Below are 27,036 nucleotides of genomic sequence, written 5' to 3' on the forward strand. Positions count from 1 at the left end.
CAAAATGATGATACCAGTCTCTTGTCCATGGCATTTCTAGATAAAAGTTTTTCTTAATAGTTTAAAAAATATCATCTATAAGTTTATATATTCAATGACATTAATACATTATAAAAGCTGAATAATGGGTGGACATTTTTTCACCTAAAAATTATAGATTCTCAACACTGTTGGATATGTTATTATATTACAAACTAATATATCCAGAAATAAAATTTTACTAACTTGCAGTTGAGTTATAAGCACAAGAAACTCAGATCACTGTAAGAGCCAACAACTGCCTGGATGCTTTAACTTTTAAATGTTTTTTTAAAAATCAGTGATTTCACAAAAAGAATATTTGCCCTAAAAATACCTTTGTTACTTCCTTGTTTCTCATAGCATTACTCAGGGTCATATTTTACCATTTTATGATATGTTGGGACAGTCAGGCTTTAGGTTGCTTAGGGTTCTTTGCAGGCACAGGTTAACCACTTTGGAAATGGGCTCTTTTAACCCCTTATGTAGTTTACAAAAAAACACAACAGGTCTACGAATACTCCTTTGATCTGAAGGAATATGGAATCTCTATTAAGTAACTGCACTATGAATTTCTGTCACATCAATCCCAATTTTCTTGCTTGCTGCTGCTGTTCAATTTACCACAAAGGAAGGCCGAGCCTACGCGGTAATAAATCAGAACGCCTAAGCTGAAGCCAGGTTTTGTCATTTGTAAGCTCTGTGACCTTGGGAAATGACTTCAATCTATGGTCTTCAGTTTTCGCACCTATAAATTAAGGAGCAGACTACATCATTTAGGGTCTTTTTCCAAAACCAGTAAGGGTCCCTTACATTCGCAAAATCCAAACAATAAAGGAAATTATGAACAGAAGATACCTGCAGGGACATGTTGATAAAGAAATTAATTCATAACCCAAATTTCAAGATTCATCTTAATTGCCCCCATTAAAAAGGTACAGTCAAAAAGATTTTAGATGTTAATAGTGAACCTGTCTTATATTCTTTATGCTTTTAAATGCTAAGTTTTATGAAATATAAGTGAATCCATAAAATTACCTCTCTTGACTGTTGAAGGCTATTCTTAGGAACCCTGAAGCCATGAATAGTGTCATCAAAGCATTTAATAAAGAAGAGGCAGCTATCAGTGGATTTTACCTTGGATATAAAGAAGTCAGTAAGACAACATCATTCATGAACATAAAATAGAACCTTAAAATTATCTAAATTATCTATCATCTATCTATATGTAACAGTATTAAAATGACTTAATTATACGCCACTGAAAATTTAAAATACCAACTGGAAAAACTGGGTAAAAAATGAATACATTGGGAATATCACACACATTGTAGCTTAGCTTGTCTGAAAATATCTGGCTTTCATATTCTTACTCAAAGTAAATACTAACAGTCTATTAGGTATGTAGTTTTTTAGTTCTATCCTTTGTATTTAATAACTTAGCATGCACTTGGGCTGTAAAATCCTCTAAATAAAACAGCTCCAATTTCTTACTCATATCACTCTCCTGAACCTTTTGCCTGAGCTGAGTGTAGAAAATGTTTGAACTGTGTGTAAAAGAACTAGTACACATAAGATTCATAAAGAAGGAAGAAAGGGAGAGAGGATAAAAAATAATTATGTCTTTAAGAATGGAAAAAGACAGACTTCTGCTACAAGACCCTATAAGAGGACCACACTCCTGGCAGGAAACAAATATAAAAGGCAACTGCCTAAAGGAACTGGAGAGTGGACAAAAGTTGACAGACTCTGATAGGGCATGCACATGCTCTCGGAGGAAAGGAAATAAGTAACTATTCAAGTAAGTTCCCATCCCCAAGATTTTTCAACTGGGACATAAAGTCCATAAGGTGGCACAAAACTACCATGGGCACAGGTGGAAAAACCCACAGCCTTCCTGTCTTTGAGAATTAATAAAGGAAACCAGGGAGCCAGAAATACTAAAGAGAGTGAGGGAATCCTCAAAGGGAAAAAGAGAAGGCATCCCCAAACTCTGTCTTTTCACACATCTAATTGATGCTGAGAAAAGATTCAAAGCAGTCACTTAAATCCAACCTCTGTGAATGCAGACCAGAGCTGCCAGCCAAGAAACAAGAGTTTACAATCTAAACCCAGCCAAGAAAATGACCTGCTAAAACAATAGAAATAACATTTAACAGAGGAAAATAACAGAAGCCAGAATCCCGAGAACTTAACATTCATAGTATTAAGGATACAACACAAAATTACCTGATATGTGAAGAAGAAAGTGGAACACATTCTCAAAAGAAGTCTGATTAAAAGGCAAAATTTTCAGAATGGTTAACAGCGACCCACGTATATACTATATATACAAGATAGAAAATAAAGATCTATAGGTTTTAAGGAAATGGATAGAAAAAGAGATACTGTGCAAACGGTCAGCATAAGAAGGCCTGAGTGGTTATATTAATATTGGGCAAAAGTAAATATATCCCAGGAGATAAAGAAGACCACCATGTAATAATAAAAGGATCAATTAGTCAAGAAGACAACATGAATGCCATGTGAGCAATAACTGAGAAATGAACAGTTCCACAAGCACAGCTGGAGATTCTGGTATCCCTCGGAGATTCTGGTATCCCTCCTCTCATCAATTGATACAATTAGCCAAAAATCAACAAAAACATAGATCTGAAAAACACCATCAACCACCATGACTGAATATTTATGAATCTACACCCAACCATAGCAAAACAGACATCATTTTCAAGTACATTTACTCAGATAATCCATACATAGAGCCATCAAACAAGTCTCAATTACGTTTGATAAGACAGAAATCAAAGATACATTCACTGAGCAAAATGGAATTATAAATCAGAAACAAAAAAAAATCATAAAACCCCAATTACTTGGAAATCAAATAACACACTTCTAACATTCATTGGTTCAAAGAAAACAGAAATTAGAAAATATTTTGAACTAGATTATAATGAAAATATACCAAAATTAGCAGCAGGAAAGTAAAACAGTTGCAAAGGTGAGGGGATAGCTTTAAATGGCTGTATTAACAAAGAGGATAAGCCTTAATCTAAGCCTTAATCTAAGCTTTGACCTTGAGAAACTATTTAAAAAAGCAAATTAAACCCAAAGCACAGAGAAAACTTTTAAAAAGAATAACAAAAAGCAATAGAAAACAGAAGAACAATGGGAAAATTCAAGAAAATCATGGACTAGTTCTCTGAAAAAAATCAATAAAATTGATAAACTGCTAGCCAAATTAATCCAGGGAGGAGAAAAAAGACATATATTACTAATATAAAAAAACAAAGGAGGGCACAACACTACCTATCATACAAACATTAAAAACACAATAAGGGAATATCACTAACAAGTTTGATAACCTAAGAAAATAAACACAATTTTTTAAAGGCAGAAATTACAAATACCAACCCAAGAAGAAATGGAAAATTTGAAACAGCCTTTTAGCAACTGAAGAAATCTGAAATTACAATCCTTCCCATTAAAAAACAAAAACAAACAAAAATACAACCAAAAAAACCCCTTCTAGCCCATGAATTGTATCAATATCTAGGAAAGAAATAAACCTAATCCTACAAAAATTCTTCCAAAAAACTGAAAAGGAATATTTTCTAATTCATTATATGAGACCTATTATTTCTCATATTAGACCTGTATTTCTGATTCCAACACCACACAAAAATAGCACAAGAAAATATAAATCAAAATCTACCAGGAACACAGAAGCAAAAATCTTTAACAAAATATTAGCAAATAATTTATGAAAATGATTATATATCATGACCAACTGAAATTTATCCCAGCAATAGAAGACTGGTTTATTAAATATGAAAAGCATTTAATAAAATTCAACAGATTCTCATGATAAGGACTTTCAGTAAACTGGGAAATGAAAATAACTTCCTAAAGCAGATTAAGGGCATCTATGAAATTTACAGCTAATAACTCCATAATGAAAGGCTCAAAGCTTTGTACCTAATACAATAAACAAGAATGCTGGCTCTCATCAATTCTATTTAAAATTGTAACAGAGGTCCTATCCAGTACAATAAAGGATAAGAAAGGGCATACAGATTGTAAAGAAATGTAACCATCCTTATTTGCAGATGACATGACTGTACATGTAGGAGACCCTGAGGAATGTGCAAAAAAGCTACCAAAACTATTAAAACAAATTTATATATAATAGCAAAAAATAGAAAATGAAAATTTGAAGTCTATCATAATAGCTTCAATAAACACTTAAGAATAAATTTAATAAACAATTATAAAACATTGTAAAAGGAAACCAAATCAGATTTCAATAGAGAACAGATGCAATGTTCATAGCTTGGAGGTCTTGATATTGCTTAATAGTCCTCTCCAAGAAAATCTGTAGCAATCCCAATCAAAACGACCATTCCCCAATACTGAAAATTGATTAAAGACCTACAACTTACTGAAAAGCATTTATTCAAGAAAAATCTACTGAATCTCTCAGTAAGAACAGTGAATGGTGATGGAGTTTTAGCCTGAATATGCTCCATTCCCCCTTGCTCCTAACTCTATGGTAAAACTGAACCATGATGGGGCAAGCTTTAAACACTGGGGCTGACTTTACTTAGAGGGCCTTGAAAATCCCAAGCCTAGGGATTTGTCAAAAACAACAGCAATCTTGTTGGCAAACAATCAGGAAAAGCCAACATCACAGTACATGAGGTCTAAATATATTGGGCCAAGTAACAAACTGGCAATGAGCCAGATACTTAAAAAGCTCTCAGAAAAATGTTCAAAAACTAAATTGTATCTAAAGAATTAAAAGAAAGTATAATGACAATAACTCATCAAATAGAAAATATCAATAAAAAGATGCAAGTTATGGAAAGCAACCAAATGGAAATTCTGGAATTGAAAATCACAAGAACTGAAATGAAAAATTCCCTCAACAGATACTCTGAGATGTAAGGGGGACAAAAAAAAAAAATCACTGTAGGGCATTATCACACGTACCAATAGACAATTAGAGTCACAGAAGGAGAGAAAAAAGCTGAAAAAAGTATTTGAAAAAATAATGGTTGAAAATTTCCCAAATTCAATTAAAACATTATACATTCAAGAAACTCAATAAACTCCAGTAGGATAAATCCAGAGAGATCTATCCTTAGACACATCTTAGTCAAACTGTCAACAGCTCAAACCAGAAAATACTAAAGTACTCAGAGAAGAGACTCATCAAATACAGGGGGAAGCACAGTAAAATTAACAGCTGACTTTGCATCAAAAACAATGGAGGACAGGGACACCTGGGTGGTTAAGCATCCAACTTTGGCTCAGGTCATGATCTTACGGGTTCGGTTCATGGATTTGAGCCCCACACTGGGCTCTGTGCTGACAGCTCAGAGCCTGGAGAGCCTGCTTCAGATTCTCTCCTTCCCTCTCTCTCTTCCCCTCCCCCGCTTGCACTCTATGTCTCTCTCGCTCTCTCACAAAAATAAATAAATAAACATAAAAAAAAAAAAAAAACCTGGGGCATCTGGGTGGCTCAGTCAGTTAAGCATCCGATTTCGACTCAGGTCATGATCTCTCAATGGTTCGTTAGTTTGAGCTCCACATCAGGCTCTGTGCTGACAGCTCAAAGCCTGGAGAGCCTGCTTCAGATTCTGTGTCTCTTTCTCTCTCTGCCCCTCCCCTGCTCACGCTCTGTCTTTGTCTCTCAAAAATAAACATTGAAAAAAAATTAAAACAAAAACCAATGGAGGACAGAGGTAAGGGGATGACATATTCAAAGTGCTGAAAGAAAATTTCTCTGTCTTGTGTAACTACTGTTCTAAAATGAAGGCAAAAAAAACTGAAACAATTCATTAGGTATACCTAACAAAAAAGAATAAAAACAAAAAAAGTTACTTAGGCTGAAAGAAAGAGACACCAAATAAGAAAAAAGAAAAAAAAAAAAAACCTGGTGAAATTGCATAGGTAATTCTAAAATAGAGTATTTAGTTTCTCTTTTCTCATATAATTTAAAGCAATTTACACAATTGTAAAATTGTATGGTTGGGCTTGTAACATACTAATGTATGATATATGACACTAATAGCACAGAGGATAAAGGAAAGAATGGAGCTACAGTGGAGCAAGGAAATGACTTCTAAAAATAACCCATACATCCACTGAAAAAAATAAACACAACTAGAAGTGATAAAAATATGAGTTAGGGTAAGACTCTATAAATATATTTTTTTCTCCTCTCTTTTAAAAAACACCAGAGATTAACATAAATCCCCACAAAAACTGATACACTAATGCTCACAGCACCATTATTCTTAAGACCCAAAAAGTGAAAACAACCCAGATGTTCCTTAATTGATGAATGGATAAATATGGTCTATCCATACAATGGAATATTATTTGGCCACAAAAGGACTGCAGTAATGATACATGCTATAATATGTATGAACCTTGAAAACATTACACTAAGCAAAAGAATCCAGAAACAAAAGACCACATATTCTATGATCCCATTTATATGAAATGACTAGAATGGGCTATAGAGACAGGTATTAATGGCTACATAGGGAACTCGGAGGAGGTGGTACTGACAGGCACTCAGATATGATTATTAATGGATATGAAGTGGTTTTTTTTGTGGAATTAGGGAAATGTTCTAAACCTGACTGGTTATAGATGCACAAGTCTATGACCATACAAAACATTACTGAACCATTTTAAGTAGGTGAACCTTATACAATGTGAATTATAGTGCAATAAAAATATTTTAAAACAAAGAAACAGACATAAAATTGTATAAAGCAATAGATGTAACACTATATTGTTGAGTTTTTAAACATACAGAGTCATGATATATATAACAATAACACAAAGGAAGGGGGTAGGAAGTGCAACCATATTAAAGTTCTCAGATTTTATGAAATAAAGTATGAATTGTGATAGATTAAGATGTATATTATAATAGCTAGAGCAACCACTAAGAAATAACTTTAAAATACAGTAAAATATAAACAAAAGGAAATGATACATGAGAAGCATCTCCCTTATGTAGAAGAGGAAAAACAAAGAATGACAAAATGGCAGCAGAAATCCAACCATGTCAACAACATTAAGTATAAATTAAACATTTTTTTTTAAAGATTTTAAGTAATCCCTACACCTAATGTGGGGCTTGAACTTACAACCCCGAGATCAAGAGTCATACACTCAGGGTGCCTGGGTGGCTCGGTTGGTTAAGCATTGAACTCTTGGTTTTGGCTCAGGTCATGATTTCATGGTTGTGGGATTGAGCCCTGAGTCGGGATCTGTGCTGGCAGTATGGAGCCTGCTTGGGATTCTCTCTCTCTCCCTCTCTTTCTCTGCCTCTCCCTCACTCATGCTCGCTCGTGCTCTCTCCCCCTCTCTCAATAACTAAAAAAAAAAAAAAAAAAAAGTCATACGCTCAACCAACTGAGCCAGCCAGGTGTCTGTCCTTCATTAAACATTCCTATCACAAGGCAGAGTTTGTCAAATTGGATAAAAATACCTGATACAACTCTATGTTCTCTATAAGTAAGTTTCAAACACATAGATAAGCTGAAAATAAAAAGATGGAAAAAGATCTACCATGCAAATGGTATTCAAAAGCTGGAGTAACCACACTGATTGTCATGGACTAAACTGTGTCCTCCCCAAATTCATATGAAGATCCCACCCTCAATATGATTATATTTGTAGATAGGGCTTTAAAGAGGAAATTAAGATTAAATGAGGTCAGGGGCGCCTGAGTGGCTCAGTTGGTTGAGCGTCCTACTTCGGCTCAGGTCATGATCTCGCAGTTCATGAATTCAAGCCCCATGTGGGGCTCTGCGCTGACAGCTCGGAACCTGGAGCCTGCTTCCCTCTCTCTGCCCCTTTCCCGCTCATGCTCTGTCTCTCAAAAATGAATAAACGTTAAAAAAAATTCTTTTTAATAAAAAAAAAAGATTAAATGAGGTCACAAGACTGGGGCCCTAATTCAGTAAGACTGGATTCCTTAATAAGAGGAAGAGAAACCAGGGAGACCTGCACACAAAGAAAAAGCCATGGCAGGATTGTCAGGCAGCTGGCTGCAATCAAGGGGAAAGGCCTCAGGAGAAAACTATCCCTAAACATCAGAGCTGAAACTATAAAACTATTAAGAAAACATAGGAGTAAAGCTTCATGGCACTGGACTTGGCAATGATTCCTTGAACATGATACCCACAAGCACAAGTGACAAAAAGAAAAAAAATAAATTTGACTATGTCAAAATTAAAAACTTCTATGCATCAAAGGACATTATCAAGAGAGTGTAAAGGCAATCCATAGAATGGGAGAAAATATCTACAATCATATACTGGTAAGGGGTTAATACCTAGAATATGCCAAGAACCCTTACAACTCAACACCAACAAAAAAACCAAACAGCCCAATTAAAAAATGAGCCAAGGACTTAGACATTTCTCCAAAGACAATAACCAATGCCCACTAAGCACATGAAAAGATGCTCAACATCACTAGTCATCAGAGAAATGCAAATCAAACTGCAATTAGATACCACCTCACACTCATTAGGATGGCCCATATTAAAAAAAAAAAAAAAAAAAAAAAAAGGAAAATAAGTGCTGGTGAGGATATGGAAAAAGTGAAATTGGAGCCCCCCCCCCCCCCACCATTACTGCTGGTGTGACTATACAACGGGGCAGCTGCTTTGGAAAACAGCATGAAAATCCCTCAAAAAATCAAAAATAGAACTACCACATCATTGAACAATTCCACTATTAGGTCTATATCCAAAAGAACTGAAAGCAGTATCTTGAAGAGATATTTGCATATCTGTGTTCATTGCAGCATTATTCACAAAAGCCAAGAGGTGAAAGCAATCCAAATGTAAACTGAGGAATAAACGCATAAAGAAATGTGGCATATACATAAAAGGGAACATTATTCAGCCTTCAAAAAAAATTCCGGGCACATGCTACAGCATGGATGAATCTTGGGGATATCAGACAAAATGACATAAGGCAAATACTCTAAGATTCCACTTAGAGGTATCTAAAGTGGTCACACTCATAGAGACAAAAAGTACAAGAGTGGTTGCCAGGGGCTAGGGGTAGAGGAAATAGGCAGTTGCTTAATGGGTATAGCTGCAGTTTTGCAAGATGAAAAAATTCTAGAGATCTGTTGCACAACAAAGTGACTACTAATTCAAGCTAATGCACACTTAAAAATGGTTAAAATAGTAAATTTTATGTGCTTTTTTACTATAATTAAAAATTTTCAAAAAGGAAAAAAATTCTGACACATACTGTAACATGAATGAATCTTGAGGACATTATGCTAAGTGAAATAAGCCAGTCATGAAAGGACAAATATTGTCTGATTCTACTTAACTTAGCTGAGGTACCTGGCAAGGTCAAATTCATAGAGACAGAAAGTAGAATGGTGGCTGGCAGGGGCTGGGAATAGAAAGGAAAGGAATAAGTGATTAATGGGTACAGAGTTTTAGTATGGGAAGATAAAGAGAGTTCTGGAGATAGATGGTGCTGATAGCTGCAATATAATACAGATGTATTTAATGGCCCTGAACTGCACACTGAAGAAAAATTAAGAAACTGATAGTTGCAAACACTTATATTAGAAAAAAGATCTCAAATCAATACTCTAAGCTTCTACCTTAAGAAACTATGAAGTAGGGTGCCTAGGTAGCTCAGTTGGTCAAGCATCTGACTCTTGATTTTGGTTCAGGTCACGACCTCACAGTTCTTGAGCTCGAGCCCTGAACCAGGCTCCGTGCTGACAGTGTGAAGCCTGCTTGGGATTCTCTCTCCCCCTCTCTCTCTGCCCCTTTCCCGCTCATGTGCGTGCATACTTGCTCTCTCCCTCCCTCTCAAATAAACTTAAGAAAAAAAACTACAAAGCAAACAGAGTCTGCTTTATAGCAGTCACACAGTGAAGGCTCATTAGCTTGTGTTGATATGGGCCTCATAAAGATAAGCTTTAAGCAGACATTTACAGAAGAAACAAAAGTTATACAACAAGGAGAGGCATAACACAGCAAGAGCTAATGGATTCCACAGAAGTTAAAGAGCAAGAAATTTTAAAAGGGCAGGGGGAGCACTTATTTGTGAGATAAAAGGCTCAACTAAGGAAAAAGCTTGGTAGTAAGTAGATGAGTCTATAGGGGGAACAGAAGACAATGGCCAGGATTGCACTGAAAGAAAAAACAAAAAGATTACACACACCAGATTAGAGAGAGATTCCCTGGCCCTCTAGTCTAATGTGAAGGGAGGAAGGGGTGTGAGGACAATTAAGGGCTGGCTTTGTAATCAGGCTGTACTGCTGGGGAATGTGACAAGTGATTGCCACAACATATTGACAACCCTCAAGGATTTCAAGTAGGAAAGAAGAAAGCATGTCTAGGCTCCCGTCTTAGACTAATACCTAAGAGGAGAAACTCACTTTTTCTCCTGGTTGGTAAAGTATAACAGTGAACACAGAGGACCTAAGAATCCCAATTTTGACACAGGCTTAAATTTTAACACCAGAAAAACTTCCATTATCTCGATTTGCCCATGTATAAGTACATCTATACATGTACACACATATGCATATATGTGTGTGAATATACACACATACACACACAAAAAACATGACAGGCTCTTTATGTTTTCAGACCACTGCTATCTCATCCCACAATATGTGAAATAAACAAGGGTTCATTATTTTTTTTTAAAGAGATTCCACAATTTTACTTGTTCTCAAATAAAAATACACACAAGTCCCCCCTACCCCAATATTTGACAAGGCAGCTTTATAAAAATAACACTTGCAACACTGACTTCATGGTGTCGGCAAAAGATGCATGTGTCATCCTACCGTGCATACTGCTTGAGTTAAGTGTTTGCATCCCTGGCGATAAATATTATGGACTGCATCAGGCCTTCAAAATAAATATTACAATTATTAGAAATATAAATAAATATTAAAGAGATAAGTGAAAACTTTTAATCTTTCAAAATTTAGAGAATAAATTTACTAAGTATCAGGATCATAATACTTACTGTTTCCTATACCACGAAAGGACTCCATGTTCTAATACCACCCAGAATAATCTCCAGCCAAAAAATCTTGAACTCTAAGGGAAAAAATGGAAAGGATTTTCCAAGCTGATAGATCCAGATTCAAATACCTGACTGATAGGAATTAAGTTATGATAATTCTATTGTAGTCTTTCATGTAGATAGTACTGATGAATATTAAAAAATAATCAAACATGGGGGCACCTGGGTCGGCTCAGTTGGTTAAGTGTCCGACTTCAGCTCAGGGTTCAGGCTCTGCATCGGGCTCTGTGCTGAGAGCTCAGAGCCAGAGCCTGCTTCGGATTCTGTGTCTCCCTCTCTCTCCTCCTCCCACACTTGCACTCTGTCTCCCTCTCTCTCTCAAAAATAAACATTATAAAATAAAATGATCAAACATGAACTAAGGTAACTAGGTGCAGTAATGAAAACATACCACTACAGGAGGACAAGAGAAGAAAAGAAATGGCATACTGATAAGATCAATAATGAACACAGTTTATAGTTCTGACAGTATTGTCCAAGGATAATTATAGGACAATTTTCAATTGTGGACTTCAAAGACAAAGTCTAAGAATTAATTCTAATTTTATACAACATAAACATACTTGTGCATAAATACGTAAAGGAAGTGCTTGCAAATGCAAAAGAAAACACATGCCCTACGACAGTTAATTCTAGAAAATAAATGAACTCCAAAATGCAAAGAAATTTTTAGAACCAGAAAGATTTTGTATGTGTGTTCTGTGACAACTCAAACATTAAATTCCTATTAAGTCCTCCCTGTTTCAACATTCATAACAAAAACACTGCAATTCTATGATTAAACACTGTTCTGCATAAACTTGGTCACTTAAAAGTGTTCTTAGACCATCAATAAAAAGAGCAGCAATTGCTATAACACAAGTGGAACCCTAACGAAAGCCAATACCACACACACACACACACACACACACACACACACAAAATGGTTTACATTGCAAGATCCAAGAATGCTTAGATCTTACGATTTGTGAAATGAAGCCCCTCGTCGGGCTGTGGGCTAACAGCATGAAGCCTGCTTGGGATTCTCTCTCCCCACATCTCTCTCCAGCCCCCACCCCCACGCAAGCATGGGCTCCCCACTCTCTCTCTCAAACATTAAAAAAAATTTTTTTATTAAATAAAAATGGGGCACCTGAGAATTCTTTCCAGTTCTAGAAATAAGATCATCTCAGCCTACCTTCCAAAGAGGGCCTTCGTATCGTTTCAGTGCTTTGTAGATGACCTATTGAAAATATGTTTTCATTAAAAATGCCATCTATGTATTTCAGGAATTCAAAATCTTTTTCTAAAAATGATCATATGCATGTAGTCTATTACTACGTACCTTATTACCAATAAGAATGTGTTTCATTTCAGCACCCTGGGCAAGGTCAAGGGGTTTCTGATCTGTGTAAAATACAAGGAAACAAACCATCAAGAGCTTAATTGTATACAACATGGATACTACCATTACAGCATGAATATTCTTTCACTATTCCAACAACCACACCTGTCTCTTCTCCCCCTACATTACCCACCTGAAGTTGCCATCTCAACTCTTTCTGGCTTCCATTTTGGTAGCTAACTACTAAGCCAGCAAGATTAACCTCAGAACACTCTGTACATGTTCTGTGATCCTTCAAGCCTTCTTATACTTTAAATCACTGAATTGGTTTCTCATGGCTACTAAAACTAAGTACCACAAACTTAACTGCTTCAAATAATACAGATTAATTCTTTTATAGTTTGGGAGATCAGAAATCCAAAATCAGTCTCACTAGGCCAAAATCAAGGTGTAGACAGGACTGCATTCCTTCTGGAGGCTCTAGGGGAGAATCCATTGCCTTGCCCCTTTTCTGGTTTCTAAATTTTGTGTTTGTTTATTTTTGAGAGAGAGAGAGAGAGAGAGAGAGAGAGAGAGAGAGAGAGAGAGGGAGAGAGGGGGGGGGAGGGAGGGTGGGAGGGAGAGAGAGAGGGAGGTGTGTGGGGGGGGGAGGGACAAGAGAGAGGGAGACAAAGAATCTGAAGCAGGCTCTAGGCTCTGAGCTGTCAGCACAGAGACTGATGCGGGGCTCCAACTCAAACCGTGAGATCATGACCTGAGCTGAAGTCACTTAACCAACTGAGCCACCCAGGCACCCGTTTTCTGGTTTCTAGAAGCCACCTATATCCCTTGATTTGTGGTCCTCCCATCTTAATTAAAAGAATTATTTATTTATTTATTTTTGAGAGAGACAGAGCATGAGCAGGGAAGGGGCAAAAAGAGAGGACTACACAGAATCCAAAGGCTGAGTTGTCAGCACAGAGCCCAACACAGGGCTCGAACTGTGGTCCTCCTATCTTTAAAGGGCATCACTCCAACCTCTGATTCCATCTTTACGTTTTCTTTCTCAATGTTCAGATTTTCCTTCCCCCTGCCTGTAAGGACAACTGTGATTACACAACCCCCCATGATAATTCAGGATTATCTATCTCAAGATACTTAACTAATCGCATCTTTAGGGGGCTGTCATTCAGCCTACCACAGCCACTCTTAAGCTGCTTCACCAGAGAACAGGTAGCAGAGAGAGATCATAAGCAAAGAGTGCGATGGTCCACAGTTGAGGACAAAAGAAAAAGTGATAATGGAGAATGAAACCAGCAAGGCATTATAGTAACTTTTGCAACCTTATTCATGCAAGCACCCTATGTTTTGCCAAACAACAAAAACAGAAGTTGTTAAAAGTTACTTATTGAGCTTTGAAGTGAAGAGGATGCTGTATGAAATAAGGTCGCTTAAAAAAAAAAAAACAACCCAAAAACCAGTCACCTTATAACTTGGGAGTAGAAAATGGCCCTTTCAAAGTAACATACCTGACCAGAACTCTGTTTCTGCAGTGAGATAATATATTCTATCAAATAACCTTTTTATAAGTACCAAACACCTGGCATGTGTTGGGCAGTTTTTTGTATGAATTTCTCCTAATAAGGGTCTATTATGCACCAATTAATATTTTAGGCACTGGGGATTCAGCAGTGAACATGACAGAAAACATGGGAGGGGGGCAGGGAAGGCACAGAAAAAGGGAAATAGTAAATTAACAACAATTACATGCCAGATAACAAACTATGCTATGCTGATACTTTATAAGTGAATGGTGTGATGGAGAATGACTAGGATACCACTTTAGCCTGGAGACTGGGCAATCGATCAGGGTAGGCCTTTGTGAGGAAAAGGTATTTAAATTGAAAGGAATGATCAAGGCTTGGGAAAATATAGGGAAAGGCATTCCAGTAGATGGAACAGCTAATGCAAAGGCCCTGAGGTAGAAACAATTTAGTGGGCAAGAGAGGTAGAAAGTCAGAGAGGCAAAGAAGCGTATTACGCCAGGGCTTTGTAGGTCAGATCTTTCTGAGTCAGTACAAGGGGTATGGGTTATTATAAATATGATGAAAAGTCACTGAAGGGTTTTAAGAAAAATAGTACACTATCCAACTTATGTTTAAAACTCTATCAAAGTGTTAAATATTTAAAAGTGTAACTGGGGAAATGCACACTTTGGCTCCTTGATGTTTTTTTAACAACTATGTTGAGATATAATTTACATACCATATAATTCACCCATTTCAAGTGTACAATTCAGTGGTTTTCAGTATATTCAGAGCTGTGCAACCATCATGTGGTTACAGGTTTTTTATTAAAGAAGCCCTTATCTTTTATAAATATACTGAAAAATTTTTTTAAGATTTTATTTTTAAGTAATCTTTATACCCAACGTGGAGCTCAGACTTACAACCCTGAGACCAAGTGTCACATACTCTACTGATTGAGCCAGCTAGGAGCCCATACACTGAAATATTTATACACAAAAATAACATAACTGGACAGTGGCCATTATTGAGAACTCCTGGAGACAGAGAGACAGAGGGGGAGGGAGGGAGACATCAGTTAATTCTATTATCCTATTTTTTAAGGCTTGATAATTTCCATAATAAAAACATTGTTTTTAAAGATCACCATGGCTACAGTGTGGAAAATGCCTTGTGAACGTGGGCAAGAGAAAAGTAGGGATAATATGTACAAAGCAATATCAATAGTCCAGGTGAAAGATAATGGTGGTTTGGACTGCAGAGTTAGTAGCGGAAAATGTGGAGAAAAATTCACAGGTTTCAGCTTCTAGAGGTAGATTTATAGGACTAATGCGTAAAACTTGGACTGATTATATATTATTGCCTTAGTGGGGAAAAAACTTTTTAAAGTGTTAACTGAGAAATTAATAACCAGTTTAGGTTTTCTAGCTAGCATATAGGAAGAGGTCTTAAAAAAGGTCTGCCAACTGTTATTTTTATTCTATCTACAGGGCACTTTTGAGAAATTATTCCTTTAGGTGAAGAGGAGGAGAACAATGTGATTTCTTTCATGGAATTCTGCCCTAACACCAAAAATAAATTCTGGACTCCTGCCAACTAACTGAAATCCCAGCACCAAGCCTTCATTTCTAGATTCAGTGCCTAAAGTGCCTGGCAGACAGTAAGAATCAAATAAAATGCTTTCTGAACTGAATGAAATAGCCTCCCTACCTGGAGAAGCATCATAACCAGACACTTCAAAATCTCTTATCAAGCACAACAAAATAAAGTAAAAAACAGAAATGATCCAATATTTACATTTGTACATGATATACATTTGTCCCTTAATGAAAACACTAAGTGTCAACATTCCTCAAAGGAATTTACACAGAATGTAATTTCAATAACATACCAATGGTATTTTTACTAGGAACCTAAAAAAATTATTTTGAATGCCATCTGGGAGAATAAACAGATACAAATGTCAAAGAAAATCCTCAAAAGAAAAGGGAAACCTTATCAGATATTAAAACATTACAAAAACAATCATTAAAAATGAGTTACTTGTGGGGCGGCTAGGTTGGTTAATCATCCAACTCTTGATTTTGGCTCAGGTAATGATCTCATGGTTCATGGGTCTGAGCCTCATGTCAGGCTCTGCGCTGGCAGCTCTGAGCCTACTTGGGATTTTCTGTCTCCCTCTCTCTCTGCTCCCTCCTGCTCGCACTCTCACAGAAATAAACATTAAAAAAAAAAACTATTGGAAAAAGAGATACTTGCAAAAAAAGAGGCAGATGAAGCAATGAAAGAAAATAGCAAACAAATTCTTAAAATGTAGGAGAAAGGTATAAAAAACGGAAAGGGAAGATTGCTTGATGAAGGATGTAAATAAAGGTAAGTGGTCAGCAATTTGAGAGCCTCACATCCTAACACTCTCACATGGCGTTTCCTATTCAAAACCCAGCAAGCACACCAACAAATGGGGCTGGGCCTCTGGCTACTTTCCTGACCTTTCCCCTCTCCCCAACTTGCCCTGCTCTAGGCACCCGGAAAGCTTTCTTCTTCAAATATGCAAAGCACTCTCCTCTCCAATCCCAGAGCTTTTACAGTTGCTTCCTTTGGTTTTCAATACTCTTTCTACCAGATTTCTTCAGGGCTCTCCTGACTCACTGCAGCTCTGTGCTCAGGGACCTCTTCCCTTACACCCTTTCCAAAACAACAGCCCCCTACCCCATGCCATCACTCTCTATCCCCTTCATCCTGTTTATTTTTCTGCACCTCACTGCCTGACATTATATGTGTATTTACACCTTAAATTTAGCTGGATGCTAAACCAACTGAGCCACCCAGGTGCCACTATTTTAAACTAAAAAAAAAAAAAAAAAAAAAAAAAGCCTAGTCTACCAGAGAATAACAGCTAGAAGGTAAATCTTTGTGGATTTTTGGGTCATAGGTGATTACACTTTGTTGGTGCCTTCATCTTCCTCATTTCGAACATAAACAATCATTAGTTTTGCAGTTAAAAAAAAACTGTTCTAATGTAGGTACTGAAAATAAATTAGAAAGTTATATAATATGCCAAAGAAACAGAGGTTGTATTTTAGTCATTTATGTTTTTCCTATTTTTAAAACTTTCTATAATGCAGACAATATCACCCTTATGACTTAAATACTTTTTCAGAAGACTCCATCTTGACTTTTATCAAGGACACTTTAACACTTGGTTACTAATAAAACAACAGGATAAAAGTATATTTAAACACCAACAATTAAATTGTTCATGTTTACGGGGATATTTCCTCAGTTTAGACTGATATTTGCATGGGACTGTTAATTCTAGTTACATTGGAATGCTTTTTGAATCTAAATTTTGAAGGAAGAATCATTATAAACCACCACATAGAAAAACTATTCAAGTCTTTGGGAAGTTGGTAGAGACAGTAGGAATGGTACCGTTAATATCAATTTTTGTTTTTTTCTTATTCTTTTAGCACTTTTTAGAATTATTCTGCTTAATTCCCAGCTAGGAAAATAACTTTGGTTTGTAACTAGTAATTAGCAGATAAAATTTAAAATCTGTACTGTAGTTGTTCCCATTGCTCTGTAGTTCATAGAGCCTATTAGGGAAGTCCTTTCCATATATCTGTACCTACCGTCCATTACTTTTAAAAGCTGATCTTTCAGAAAAAGCCTGAAAAGACCACAAATACATGGAGGTTAAACAACGTGCTACTAAACAATGAATGGGTAAAACAGGAAATCAAAGCAATTTAAAAATACTTGGAAAAAAATGAAAATGAAAACACAATGGTCCAAAACCTTGGGGATGAAGCAAAAGTGGTTCTAAGAGGGAAGTATATAACAATACAGGCCTACCTCAAATAGACAACCTAACCTTACACCTAAAGGAGAAAAAGAACAAATTAAGCCAAAGTCAGCAGAAGGAAGGAAATAATACAGATTAGAGCTGAAATAAATGAGAGATTTTAAAAAAATTTTTAATGTTTTATTTTTTGAGAGAGAGTGTGTGAGCAGAGGAGGGACAGAGAGAGGGAGACACAGAATCCAAAGCAGGCTCTGGGCTCTGAGCTGTCATCACAAAGCCTGAAGTGGGGCTTGAACCCACAAATGCAAGATCATGACCTGAACCAAAGTCAGACGCTCAACCGACTGAGCCACACAGGCACCCCTAGGAATTAAAAAAAAAAAAAAAAAAAAGAAAGAAAAAGAAAAAGAAAAAAAAGAAAAGAAATTTAAAAAAAAAAAGAAAAAAATGAATGAAATCAGAGCCAGTTCTCTGAAAAGAAATTAATAAAATAGATAAACATCTAGCCAGACTTATCAAAAAGAGAAAGGACCCAAATAAATAAACACAAATGAAAGAGGAGAAATACACAGAAATACAAACAGTTACAACAGAATATTCTGAAGAACTATAGGCCAACAAATGGAACAACCTAGAAGAAATGGATAAATGCCTAAAAATATATAAATTACCAAAACTGAAACAGTAAGATACAGAAAACTTGAACAGACTGATTACCAGCAAAGAAATTCAATCAGTAATCAAAAACCTCCCAAGAAACAAAAGTCCAGGACCAGATAGCCTCACAGGCAAATTCTATCAAACCCTTAAAGAGGAGTTACTATTTATTCTTCTCAAACTACTCCAAAAAGTAGAAAAGGAAGGAAAATTTCCAAATTCATTCTACAAGGCCAGCATTACCCTGATACCACAACCAGATAAAGACACCACTAAAAGAGAACTATGAGCCAATATCCCTGATGGACATAGATGCAAAAATGCTCAGTAAAATACTCGCAAAGCAAATCCAATAATACTTTAAAAAAAAATCATTCATGGGGCACCATCAGTTGGTTAAGTGTCTGACTCCAACTCAGGTCATGAACTCACAGTTTGTGAGTTCAAGCCCCGCGCTAGGCTCTATTCTGACAACTCAGAGCCTGGAGCCTGCTTCCAATTCTGTGTGTCTCTCTCTCTGCCCCTCTCCTGCTCGCACTCTCTCTCTCTCAAAAATAAACATTAAAAAAATAATTTTAAAAAATCATTCACCATCAAGTGAGATTTACTCCCAGGATGCAAGGGTGGTTCAATATTCACAAATCAATCAACATGATAAATCACATTAATAATACATGTAAAGAACCATATGATCCTCTCAATAGACACAAAAACACCATTTGACAAAGTACAGCATCCATTCATGATAAAAACCTTCAACAAAGTAGGTTTAGAGGGAACATACCTCAACATAAGAAAGGCTGTATATGAAAACCCACAGCTCACATCATCCTAAATGGGGAAAAACTGAGAGGTTCCCCGCTAAGGTCAGGAACAAGACAAGGATATCTATCCACTCTCATCACTTTTATTCACATAGTCCAGAAAGTCCCAGTCACAGTATTTAGACAACAAAAGGAAATAAGAGGCATCCAAATCAGGAAGGAAGAAGTAAAACTTTCACTATTTGCAGATGACATGATACTATATATAGAAAACCCTAAAGACTCTACCAAGAAACTATCAGAACTGATACACAAATTCAGTAAAGTCACAGGATACAAAATAAATGTACAGAAATTTGATACACTTTTATACACCAATAATGAAGCAGCAGAAAGAGAAATTAAGCAATCAATCCCATTTACAATTTCACCAAAAGCAGTAAATACCTAGCAATAAACCTAACTAAAGAGGTGAAAGACCTGTACTCTAAAAACTACAAAATGCTGATGAAAGAAACTGAAGAAGACACCAAGAAACCAGAAAATATTCCATGCTCATGGATTGGAAGAACAAGCATCATTAAAATGTCTATACTACCCAAAGCAATCTATATATTTAACACAATCCTTATCAAAATACCAACAGCATTTTTCACAAAGCTAGACCAAGTAATCCTAAAATCTGATGGAACCACAAAAGACCTCATATGGCCAAAGTGACCTTGAAAATGAAAAGGCTGGAAGCATCACAATTCTGGACTTCAAGTTACAAAGCTGTAGTGATCAAAACTGTAGGGTATTGCACAAAACAACAGACACACAGATCAAGAGAACAGAACAGAAAACCCAGAAACGAAGCCACAATTATATGGTTAATTAATCTTTGACAAAGGAGGAAAGGATATACAATGGGAAAAAGAATGTCTCTTCAACAAATGGTGTTGGGAAAACTGGAGAGTAACCTACAAAATAATGAAACTAGACCACTTTCATACACCGTACATAAAAATAAACTCAAAATGGATTAAAGACCTAAAGACCTGAAACCATAAAAACTCTAGAACACAGGCAGTAACTTATTTGACCCTGGCCATAGCAATTCCTTTTTAGATAGGTTTCCTGAGACAAGGGAGACAGAAGCAAAAATAAGCTATTAGGACTTCATCTAAGTAAGAGGCTTCTGAACAGCAAAGGAAATAATCAACAAAACTAAAAGGCAGGGCACTTGGGTGATGCAGTTGGTTAAGCATCCAACTCTTGATTTTGGCTCCGGTCATGATCTCACGGTTCATGAGTTTGAGCTTCACAATGGGCTCTGCGCTGGCAGCATGGGGCCTGCTTCGGATTCTTTCTCTGCCCCTCCCCTGTTTGCATGCTTGCTCTCCCTCCCTCTCCCTGTCCCTCTCAAATAAACATTTAAAAAAAAAAAAACCCAAAAGACAATCTACAGAATGGGAAAAGATATCTGCAAACGACATACCTGATAAAGGTTTAGTAAATATATAAGCAGCCAAAAAACAAGTAATCCAATTTAAAAATGGTCAGAAGATGTGAACAGACATATCTCCAAAAAAGACATCCAGATGGCCAACAGACACATGAAAAGATGCTCAACATCACTCATCATCAGGGAAATGAAAATCAAAACTAACATGAGATATCACCTTACACTTGTCAGAATGGCTAACATCAACAACACAAGAAACAGGCATTGGCGAGGACGTGGAGAAAGGGGGAAACCTCTTTCACTGCTAGTGGAAATGCACACTGCTACAGCCACACTGGAAAAAACTGTATGGAGTTGCTCAAGAAGTTAAAAATAGAACTACCCTATGATCTAGCAATTGCACTAGTAGGTATTTACTCAAAGAATAAAATACTAATTCAAAAGGATACATGCACCCCAATGTTTATAGTAGCATTATCTACACTAGCCAAATTATGGAAACAGCCCGAGTATCCCTTGATTGATGAACAGATTAAGCAGACATGGTATGTGTGTGTATACACATACACACTCAATGGAATATTATTCAGCCATAAAAAAAGAATGAAACCTTTTCATTTGCGACAACATAGATGGAGCTAGAGTATATTATGCTCAGCAAAATAAATCAGAGAAAGACAAATACCATATGATTTCACTCATAATGTGGAACTTAAGAAACAAAACAAACACGCAAAGGGGAAGAGAGAGAGAGAGAGAGAGAGAGAGAGAGAGAGAGAGAGAGAGAGAGAGAGAGAGAGAGGCAAACCAGAAAACAGACTCTTAACTATAAAGAACAAACCGATGGTTACCAGAGGGGGGGATAGGTGAGGGGGTAGGGATTAAAGAGGGCACTTGTGATGAGCACTGGGTGTTATAGGTGCTGAATCACTAAATTGTATACCCGAAACTAATATTACACTATGTTAACTAGAATTTAAATAAAAGTTAACAAAAATTAGGCTTCAATGTTAAATCGCTAATGGCTACTAACTTTAAAAGGGAATTATAGGGGCGCCTGGGTGGCTCAGTTGGTTGAGCGTCCGACTTCGGCTCAGGTCATGATCTCACACTCCATGAGTTCGAGCCCCATGTCAGGTTCTGTGCTGACAGCTCGGAGCCTGGAGCCTGCTTCAGATCCTGTGTCTCCCTCTCTTTCTCTGCCTCTCCCCTGCTCATGCTCTCTCTCAAAAATAAATAAAAACATTAAAAAAAATTTTTTTTAAATAAAAGGGAATTATGATTCTTTTTCCAGCTTTATTGTTTTTCATTATTCAATGGGTATTATCGTTCTCATGCATATCTTTCTACTTTCATTATATAGAAATGTATTCATAAAGTACTTTTAAATGTTAAGTATGGTATTAATGTTAAAATAAGGGTATACTGTATCATTCTGCAACTTCCTTTAACACTGTTTTCCTTTATTCACTTGACACATGTAGCTCCTATTTTTTCTATTTTAGGATTGCTGCAAGTATTAAGTCAAATCAGTTCATTTAAGTGCATAGGGCTTATCTCCACTTTTTCACTATTTTAAGGAGAATGAAATAAACATCATAGTACATATCCCCTTGTAGTTATGTGAATGTTTTTTCATGGGAATGCATTTTAATTTAGGTTTACACCTCTACGTGAAGCCTTTAGTCAGGTACTTTTCCGCCATTCACAGATCTTTGGAGTGTCTGAACCTTTTTAAACTTGAATTATCCTCCCATTGAGTTATAAGGGTTCTGTATATACTCCAGAAACAAGTCTGTTGTTATATATGTTTTCCCAATATTTTCTCCCATACAATAGCTTGCATTTTCATTTTCCTAACAATGTCTTTTGAGGAGCAAAATTTTATGACTTTGATAATGTCCAACTTATCTGTATTCTATATCCATACTTGTTACATACTTAAGAAATCTTTGCAAAACCCAAGTTAACTCAAAACCATAAAAATCTAGAAGGAAATAAATCTTAACTCATTATTTTCTGTGATTTTGGAGATTGTTATCCAACTCTTCTAATATCATGTTAAAAATTTATCCTTTCCCCACTGATGGCCTTGACACTTAAGGCAAATCAATTCTCTGTATTTGTAGGTTGCTGTCTGGACTCCCTCCTGTTCCATAGATCAATTGATTGATCGATCGATATGTTTTCACATGGTCCTGAAATTAGGTTATATGATGGTTCATTTTATGGGTCAACTTAAACAGGCTAAAAAATGCCAGATAGCTGGTAAAATATTTCTAAGTGTGCCTGCGAGGGGGTTTCTGGATGAGATTAGCTTTTGAACCAGTGGACTAGTAAAGAAGATCTGCCTCACCAATGTGTGTGGGCATCATCCAATCTACTGAGGGCCTAAATAGAACAAAAAGGCAAAGGAAGGATGAATTCTGTCATTTCTTGAGCTGAGACTCCTTCTCTTTCTGCCTTCTGACATTGGAGGTCCTGATTCTCTGGCTTTTGGATTCAAAGACTTGCTCCAGTAGCCTCTCTGGTCTCAGGCTTCAGACTGAATATCACCACCAGCTTTCTTGGTTTGCCAGTTTGCAGACAGCATATCGTGGCAGATCTCTGCCTCCAAAATCATATATAAGTTTATATGTAACTAACTGTTTTTCTCTTGGAAAACCCTGACAACAAAGTAGCCGAGGACCTCTAATTCTGTTCTTTTTCAAGTTGTTTTGGGTACACTAGGTCCTTCCAATTTCCAAATAAAATTTATAATTTGTCAATTTCTACCAAAAAGCCTGAGTTTTGGACTCGTATTGCACTAAACTGCTAGATCCATTTGGTGAAGACACATCTTATCAACGTCGAGACTTTTTTTTTACGTTTTTATTTAAATTCTGGTTAGTTAACATACAGTGTTACTAGTTTCAGGTGTTACACTAACTTAACACTTCCATACAACACCCGGTGCTCATCACAAGCTCCCTTGCCTGAGGAGACATCTTCAGAAAAATGTTGTGAAGGTCAATGTCAAGGAAAGTACTGCCTATGTATTCTAGGAATTTTGTGGTTTCAGAGCTCACATTTAGGTCTTTAACCCATTTTATTTTTGTGTATGGTATTAGAAAGTGGTCCAGTTTCATTCTTTTCCATGTAGCTGTCCAGCTTTCCCAACACCATTATAACCATGTGAGTGTGGGTTTATTTCTGGGCTCTCTATTCTGTTCCTCTAATCCATGTGTCTTTTTTTGTGCCAGTATCATGCTGCTTTGATTATGACAGTTTTGTAGTAGATCTTGAAATCTGGAATTGTGTTACCTCCAGAGTTTTTCTTCTTTCTCCAGATTGCTTTGGCTTTTTAGGATTTTTTGTGGCTCCATAGGATTATTCTAGTTCTGTGGGAAAGGTTGGTATTTTGACAGGGATTACATTAAATCTGTAGATTGCTTCAGGTAATTAATATATTTAAATATTTCAAGCCCTAATCCAGGAGCATGGAATATCTTTCCATTTGTTTGTATCATCTTCAATTTTTTTTAATCAGTGTTTTACTTTAAGTATAGGTCTTTCACCTCCTTGGTTAAGTTTATTCCTAGACATTTTATTCTTTTTGGTGCAATCGTAAAGGGGATTATTTTAATTTCTCTGCTACTTCATTATACAAATGTGATAGATTTATGTGTATTCATTTGGTATCCTGCACCTTTACTGAATCATTTGTCAGTTTAGGTAGTTTTCTGATGGAGTGTTTAGAGTTTATATATATTCTGTCATGTCATCTGCAAATAGTGAAAGTTTTACTTCTTCCTTACCAATCTGGATGTCTTTTCTTGTCTTGTGGCTAGAACTTCCAGTACTATGTTGAATAAAAGTGGTCAGAATGGACATCCTTGTCTTGTTCCTGACCTTAGAAGAAAAGTGCTCAGTTTTTCACCATTGAGATGTTAGCTATGGGTTTTCCATATAAGGCCTTTATTATGTGGAGGTATATTCCCTTGAGATTTCTTAAAAATTTTTATGTGAATGATCAGATTACCTATAAAGAGTTCTGTTTCTTCTTTTTCAGTCTGAATACTTTTTCTTTCTTTTTATTTATTTTTTTGCTTTATTGCATTAGCTAAGACTTCCAATACAGTGTTATTAGGAACAGAGAGGGGAAGGTAAATCCAGTCCCTGTAACTGTATTATGGCCAAAAACAGAAACCTCTCCTGATGCTTTAAAGTTTATATTGCACTTTTAGGTTTAAACCAGCTGGAATTTAGTATCCAATATGCAACAGGTGTCTAAAATGACCTATTACTATGTGGCTCGCTATTTGCCCCAGGATTGTTTACTCAGTTCTTTCCTCATCCACTTATCACGCCACCTTTGTCATCTGTCAAGTTCTCATATGTACATGTTTTAACTTCCAAACTATCTGGTCTGTTCACCTTAATCTACCCTGAACCAATACCTCACTCAGTGATCCTATCCATTCTATTATTTTAAATAATTTTACATCCTGAAAATTCCCAAATTTATCTCCACCCAGACCTCTCTTCTAAACACAAACTTCTATACCCGACTGTCTCACTTGAATTGTAGAATAGGATTTCAAATTTTTTATACCTTAAAAACCAAACTCCTAATTCTTAGCCATTGCTAGCCTACCCTTCCCTGCAGTCTCACCCTTCGTAGTAACTGGAAATTCCATTTTTTCAGGTCCTCGACTCAAACACTGTAGAGTCACCCTCAATTCCAGTCTTTCTCTCACACCTCATGTATCTAAGCCATCAGAAAATCCTGACCACTCTGCCTTCAAATTATGTTTAAAAAAATCTAACCATTAACAACCATTTTTACTGCCACTATCCTGATCCAAGCCAATTTCCTCTCACCTGAATAGCCTAACTGATTCCCTCCTAGGATCTATTTTCACAACAATCAGTGATCACTTTTCAGGACCTACACCTGACCATATCACTGCTGCATCCTAAACCCTCCTATACCTTCCCATCTCACACAGAGTAAAAGCCACAATTCTTACAATAACCCACAAAGCCTTTCTTCATCCATGTCCCTCGGCCTCTTTAACCTCCTCCAACTGCCCTCCTCCTCTCACTCTACTCTGGACATACTGGTTCGCCTTTCATGACACACATCATATACACTCTCTGCCTCCTCTGCTTGGGACCATCCTCACTGCCCAGATACTGACGCTGCTTGTTCCTTCACTTAAGAGTCGTAATTACCATTCTAACAGAGATTCTCCTGCCATCTTTCACAAAGCAGCAATGATCTATACACCCAACAAACTCTCAATTCTCCTCCCTTGCCTCCCCCCCGCCCCCCAGCACCAATCTCATCTGACATTTTTTTTTTTTATTGGCCCTCTCCTATTAGAACGTAAGCTCCATGAAAGCAGGGATTTTTTTCTTCACTGCTCTAGATCCCTAGCCCCTGGAATAGTAACTAGCATATAAACACTTTGTTGAATAAATGTTTTACATCCCATAGGTTCATTAGTCTTTTTATCCAGCAGGACAACTCCCCCTGCTTCTCTTCCATTTTAAAATTCACTACACTGGACTTTTCTATATAAATGAGAGTTAGGTAGTCAAGACCTACGAAAACCCTTTGAAGGTTCTGGCTGGGATTGCTTTGAATTAACTTGGAGAGAACTGTTAGCTTTTTGATGTTGAGTTCCCCTTCCCCCAAACATGGCCGGTGTCTCCATTTTTAGGTCTTCTTTTAGGTCTTCAGTTGTGTTGGTAATTGCTGCCATAAAAAACCAAGCATCCTTTATCAAATATGTTCCCTTTTTTGCTGTTACCAAAGCATTGTTTTGAAAAAATTACATTTTCTGTCACAATTAAATCTTCAAGCTCCTTTTCTATTGCCTTAGTCCTCCTTAACTTTACAAACATGCTTAAATCTCTCTGCCTAAAACATCTTCCTCTTGGCCACAGAACCATTCCTTCTGTTCTTAAATACTGCAGAGAAGCAGTGCTGCCTCAGCTTCCTCATTTCCTACTCTATCCTTAACCAGGCATCTAGCTGTTGCTCAACCACCAGCGGAAACCACCCTTTCAGAAAGGACCCCTGGGCACTGAGTCACTGAATTCCAAAGCCTTGCCTCAGTGTTTATATCTTCTTCAGTCTAAGTTGCACATGACAATGAATACACCCCACCCCTTCACTCCACATTTTATGTCTTCCATTGGCTCCATGGAACTTGTATTTCCCTCACAGCTCCTGAGTGCTCCCCCTTCACTATTCCCCCGTTTCTCTTATTCCAGGAAGAACTTATATCTATCCTAGAGATACAGGGAAAGCCTCTCTGGCGAAAATAGTTTGACCTAACTCTTAGAGTGAGACTAGGGCTTACCACATGGACAAGTAGGAAAAGGACATTTCCAGCAGAGAAAAAAGCATACGCA

General features: G+C 36.8%; 2 protein-coding genes and 1 non-coding gene across 6 annotated transcripts in view; 1 reads left to right on the forward strand and 2 right to left on the reverse strand.

Annotated features, from left to right (window-relative positions):
* The window catches only part of LOC102902476 (serine/arginine repetitive matrix protein 1-like), a 38,907-nt gene extending 21,906 nt beyond the window's left edge, over positions 1 to 17,001 (forward strand). Inside the window, exon 2 of the mRNA XM_045041844.1 lies at positions 15,449 to 17,001. The gene's annotated coding sequence lies outside the window, so the exon portion shown is untranslated. The remainder of the gene's footprint in view (positions 1 to 15,448) is intronic.
* Positions 1 to 27,036, reverse strand: part of OSBPL1A (oxysterol binding protein like 1A) — a 270,348-nt gene that overhangs the window by 155,876 nt on the left and 87,436 nt on the right. For all 4 annotated transcript variants that reach the window (XM_045041822.1, XM_003995075.5, XM_045041823.1 and 1 more), the window contains 5 exons: positions 12,454 to 12,515; positions 12,307 to 12,351; positions 11,070 to 11,143; positions 10,885 to 10,948; positions 1,057 to 1,155 (listed from right to left, as the gene is read on the reverse strand). In XM_045041822.1, coding sequence (XP_044897757.1) covers positions 1,057 to 1,155; positions 10,885 to 10,948; positions 11,070 to 11,143; positions 12,307 to 12,351; positions 12,454 to 12,515 — 344 coding nt within the window. The remainder of the gene's footprint in view (positions 1 to 1,056; positions 1,156 to 10,884; positions 10,949 to 11,069; positions 11,144 to 12,306; positions 12,352 to 12,453; positions 12,516 to 27,036) is intronic.
* On the reverse strand, positions 18,039 to 18,122 carry TRNAQ-UUG. Its single transcript has one exon. It is a non-coding gene; the product is annotated as a tRNA-Gln (tRNA).

Source organism: Felis catus, chromosome D3 (assembly GCF_018350175.1).
Source record: "Felis catus isolate Fca126 chromosome D3, F.catus_Fca126_mat1.0, whole genome shotgun sequence".
Taxonomy (NCBI): domain Eukaryota; kingdom Metazoa; phylum Chordata; class Mammalia; order Carnivora; family Felidae; genus Felis; species Felis catus.